At 45.4% G+C, this 5,090-nt stretch overlaps 1 protein-coding gene across 2 annotated transcripts in view; it reads left to right on the top strand.

Annotated features, from left to right (window-relative positions):
- Positions 1-5,090, top strand: part of CGNL1 (cingulin like 1) — a 108,138-nt gene that overhangs the window by 8,402 nt on the left and 94,646 nt on the right. For both annotated transcript variants that reach the window (XM_019533492.1, XM_019533491.1), the window contains exon 5: positions 2,090-2,238. In XM_019533492.1, the coding sequence (XP_019389037.1) occupies positions 2,090-2,238 (149 nt within the window). The remainder of the gene's footprint in view (positions 1-2,089; positions 2,239-5,090) is intronic.

Below are 5,090 nucleotides of genomic sequence, written 5' to 3'. Positions count from 1 at the left end.
TTACTACTGCCCAAGTGCAGCACCCTGCACTTGTCAGTATTGAAGGGCATCCTGTTTTTGTTAGCCCACCCCTGTAACCTATCTAGGTCTTGCTGCAATCTTTCCCTCCCTACTAGTGTGCTCACCTCACTCCAAATTTTGGTATCATCAGCGAATTTAAACAGGTTGCTTTTCACCCCATCGTCCAAATCGCTGATAAAGAGATTGAACAGCGTGGGCCCAAGGACTGAGGCCTGGGGGACTCCACTGCCCACTTCTCCCCAGGTCAAATATGACCTGTCCACCACCACCCTGAGTGTGACCCTTCAGCCAATCTGCAATCCTTCTGACTGTGTAGGCATCCGTGCCACAGCCGCCTAGTTTTTTAATGAGGATGGGGCGGGAGATGGTGTCAAAGGCCTTGCTGAAGTCCAGAAAGACTACATCCACGGCAACACCTGCATCCAGTGCTTTTGTGACCTGGGTATTTTGCATGGAATGGGCTTTGAAATCTAACCTTGTCTGCTGTACAGTTCTGATCATCTGCCAAGTCATTATCACTTGTTTAGACTGTTGATGGAGACCTTTTGTGGGCACAGATTTGCCAGTGATGCAGAGGTACAACTCACAGTGCAGGAATGGCTGTCATAGCAACCAAAAAGCTTCTTTGAGGATGGTATCAAGAAATCTGAGACTCACTGGAATACCTGTGTTGAAAAGTGGCTGATTATCTGGAGAAGTAATGTGATTTAGTAAATGATCATTGCACACAAAATAGTTGTCTTTTGAGATTGCTATTAGTTTCTGAAGTACCCTGGTATAAGACCACATTGTTCATGGCTACTGATAAAATTAAATACATTAGTTTTCAATATGGAACTCCAAAATAATTAAGTACAGTGCAACCTCATAATTCTGGCATGCTTGGGACTCAGCACTTGGTGGAAATTGGAAAATGCCAGATTTTTGAAACCGGTGTGGCGGCTGGTCGCGAGGCAGGTACGGGCTAGCCCTGGAGCAGTGGCTGCACGTGGAGCAGCGGCACAGGGTGGTGAATGGCGGCAGCAGCAGCTGCATGCAAGCTTCCCCCTCAGCATCTAGGAGGGCAGGGGGGAGTGGCGGCTGGTCCTGGAGTGGTGGGGGAAATTCCAGATTTTCTATAATTCTGGACTCTTAGCATCCAGATTTATGAGGTTATACTGTACTGAAAATGCATTAGAGGCAATAGAAACAATCTGGTTGCAATCTGGTTTAACATCTAATAAAGTGATTGTTACATTTGAAGGCTCTGTTGCTCTTATGCATCTTTGATTCAGTTGGTTGATACTGGTAGTCTATAAGGTGCACCTCTACCCTGCCTTTTCAGCTGATTACCTGTTTTCTAGCTGTAATCAATTATAGGCCACTTTAAATCTGTGATGGTATAATGGAGAAAGAACGCCTGAGATTGACAAGTCTTCCCATTCTAGATTTCTTACACAAAGGCAAAAGCCATAGTTTATCAAGTAACAAATTTGACATTGAAAGAGATCATTTTCCTTTAACATTTATGTGAAGACCAATATTTATCTTCTATCAACAGTGATAGAGAATAAATATTGGTCTTCACATATATGTTGTACCCCGTTAACCCAAGTCAGTGTCCACAGAGCTGTCTTGTTCTTTTCTTCTTTCAGTCTCCAGTAGCTCCTTTACATTTCATAATCAGTGTTAAATTTTAGAGTTACTTCATCTTTATATGTAATGTATTCACCCCTTCCTTTTCCTCAGCATTTTGCATAATACAAGGCTCACTACACATTTCTCTTTTTAGATTTCAAATTAATTCCAAATATATTCTTACCTGTTAGCTCACAGAACTTGCATTTCCTTCAGCATCAAACAAGTTTCTCAAATGTGATTTGGAGGCAAATTCCAGTAACTTCTAGATTTCTAAGTAAGCAAATGTTTTCTTCTTCCACAAGATCTCATCATGTAGGTGTTTGAATTGTGTAACTGAAAAGAATGAAGTGGCAAGGGACTCTTTTTGTATCCTTCTAAGATTAAGGGCACTCATTTTATTCTGTTATCATATTATTTCTGCTTAACACTTTTTTCATGTACAATTTAGAATCAGCAAAGTATAAAAGAAGAAAAAGATGCTACGAGAGCAACCCTGAGTGACCTTCAGTTGCAACTTGATGAAAATATTCAAGAAAAAGATGCCTTAAGAAAGCGCCTAAAGGAAAGTGAGGTGGAACTCCGGGACAACCTAGAAGAGTGAGTTTCTTGTAGAAAGTCTGTCTTTGTTGGAATTTCTTTGTTTTTTTTTTAGAGGTTGTAGAATATATTTAATCTGTACCTGGTTTGGTATTTAGAAGGCAGTAAAGTTAATGTAGTCCCAAGCACCATATCAAGCTTCTGTTATTATCTGAAGTGTTTAAACTACCACCTCAAAACTGAACATATGAGATACTTGAGGTGAAACTAAGGCCACATACAGGTGTTACATTTCTACCAGGGGAATTGCTGCTTTCCTGATAGAAAACACAAGTGTAGAGGTGTTCATCAAGTTTCTCCCACAGGTGAAATGCCTCCTGTGGAAGAAGTATCGGCCCCTTTCAACAGTGAGGATATCTCCTGGGGGGGAACAAACACTCATGCCCTTACCTTCCACTGGGGACTGGGAGGAGTTGGACAGCAGGAAAATGCTTCCTGCTCCTTCTTGGGACAGGTGACTCTGGCTGCTGTTCACCTCTTCCCAGTCTGGCAGTTGTCAAGCTGTGGGGAAAGGCTTCCTTGTGCCTTCCGCAGAGTGGGATCACCCTGGTGTGGAGAAGGCACAGGGGGCAGCTGCTGCTCACTTCCTCCAGGAGACTAGCGGGGGAGAGGAGGAGGGTTGCTGATACTTCCTATCCACTCTCCGGACTCGTATCTTATTGCTCCCTGTCTCTTCCCCAAACTGGGGACCGCCCAATTAGGGGAATAGGCTGGGGCTTTTGCCCTGCTGGTCCTGCTGCTCTGCCCCCAGAGATTAGGAGTGGAGTACAGAATGCAAAAAACTGCTCCCCGCCTGTTCCCCAGACTCTGGTCTGGAGGAGGTGTGGGGAGTTTCCCCACTACTCCACGCCTTGACGACTGGCAGGACTGAAACAGCCACTGCTTTCCACACCTTCCCAACATCAGGATCACCATAGTCTGGTGAAGTCGTGGAGAGCAGGGGAGAGGGAGCAGCTTCAGGCTGAATGCCTATATGTCGCATCTCCCAGAAAAATTTTTAGTGGTGGATATTTCTCAGGGAATTTCACTGCTAGAAATGAATGTTTGTGTCCTAGGACTTCTAGTTTTGTAGCAGTGTTGGGCTGATTTTTGTAGCCACAATGATCCAGGAAAATATGCAAGAGGCAAGTATTTTTTGGGTGATTTATCTTTTATTGAACCAACTCCAAAGTGGGAAGGGATACAGACAAGCTTTTGAGTATGAAGCATCCTTTCTCATGTCTCAGGTGCAGGTACTTCATAACCTAAAGCTTGTCTGTATCCTTCCCAACTATTCAGTTGGTCCAATAAAAGATATCACCCACAAAAATCCTTGCTTCTTCTTAACTTTAATGTTTGTCTTAATGTGAGTTGTATTTAATACTACGTGGTCGCATTGTACGTGTGGCTTTTCAAAATACAGATGTTCATGGCTTCTTTAGGCAAAAACATCCTCAGTGAAACATGTTTGTTCTAAAATGAGCTTAGTATTCTGCGTGTGTTTGTCCCATTTCTACAATCTTTTCCTTTCTTAAGGAGAAGACTTGATACCTTCAAGTCAGCCGGCCCTGACAACCTACACCCCAGGGTACTCAAGGAGCTGGCAAGCATCATAGCCCAGCCCCTGGCACGGATCTTTGAGAACTCCTGGTGCTCTGGTGTAGTGCCCGAAGACTGGAAGAAGGCCAATGTGGTGCCCATCTTCAAGAAATGGAGGAAAGTGGATCCGGCAAACTATAGGCCCATCAGCCTGACTTCTATCCCGGGGAAGATCTTAGAAAAATGTATTAAAGAGGCCATCCTCAATGGACTGGCTGATGACAACATCCTGAGGGATAGCCAGTTCGGATTTGTTGCGGGTAGATCTTGCTTGACCAATCTCATTTCCTGTTATGACCAAGTGACCTATCACCTGGACAAGGGAGAAGAAATTGATGTCATATATCTTGACTTCAAAAAAGCCTTCAATCTGGTATCCCATGATCACCTCTTGGTGAAACTGGCCAGTTGTGGCCTTCAGTCCCCCACGATCTGCTGGCTGGAGAACAGGCTCCGTGGTCAGACCCAGAGGGTTGTAATTGACAGAAGTCAATTGTCACGGTGCCCTGTGAGCAGTGGGGTCTCCCAAGGCTCTGTCCTTGGACCCATGTTGTTCAACATCTTCATTAATGATGTGGACATTGGTGTCATCAGCGAACTTGGCCAGTCTGCTTCTGACTCCAAACTTTGGGGCAAAGCATCCACACCTGAAGACAGGAGGGTGATCCAGGCTGACCTGGACAGGCTCAGCAAATGGGCAGACAAGAACCTGATGGTGTTTAACACTGAAAAATGCAAGGTTCTCCACCTTGGGAGGAAAAACCTGCAGCATCCTTATAGACTCGGCAGTGCTACGTTGGCTAGCACTACGGAGGAAAGAGACTTGGATGTCGTCATTGACCACAAGATGAACATGAGCCTCCAATGCGATGCTGCGGCTAGTAAAGCAACCAAAACACTGGCTTGCATCCATAGTTGCTTCTCAAGCAAATCCCGGTGTTACAGGATCTTTCAATAGTCGGGCTTACAGCAGATCATGCTTTGCGACGTTATAGGTGGTCAGGCTTAACTTTATTGATGAAACGTTAAACAAAACAGAATCAATGGTGTTGTGTCCACCAGTGAGCACACACTCGCCGCATCTCACGCGCCCTTGCGACACGTGAGACTGCTGTTGTGTTCTGGCGAGGTGTTTCCGGGGTTGGTCGCCCGGATCAGGCAGGTCTGGCGTCCTCCCCTCCGGCTGGCCGGGCCGAAGGTCGCGCCGTGCTCGAACCGATCCGTGAGTACGTTCCGTCAGGCGCGCAAAGACCCCAAAGTTCGTAGTGTAATGT

The sequence above is a fragment of the Crocodylus porosus genome, unplaced genomic scaffold (genome assembly GCF_001723895.1).
Source record: "Crocodylus porosus isolate Cpor-Errol unplaced genomic scaffold, CroPor_comp1, whole genome shotgun sequence".
Classification (NCBI taxonomy): Eukaryota; Metazoa; Chordata; order Crocodylia; family Crocodylidae; genus Crocodylus; species Crocodylus porosus.
The sequence above is the reverse complement of the archived record's forward strand: the minus strand, read 5'-3'. Positions and strand labels throughout refer to the sequence as shown.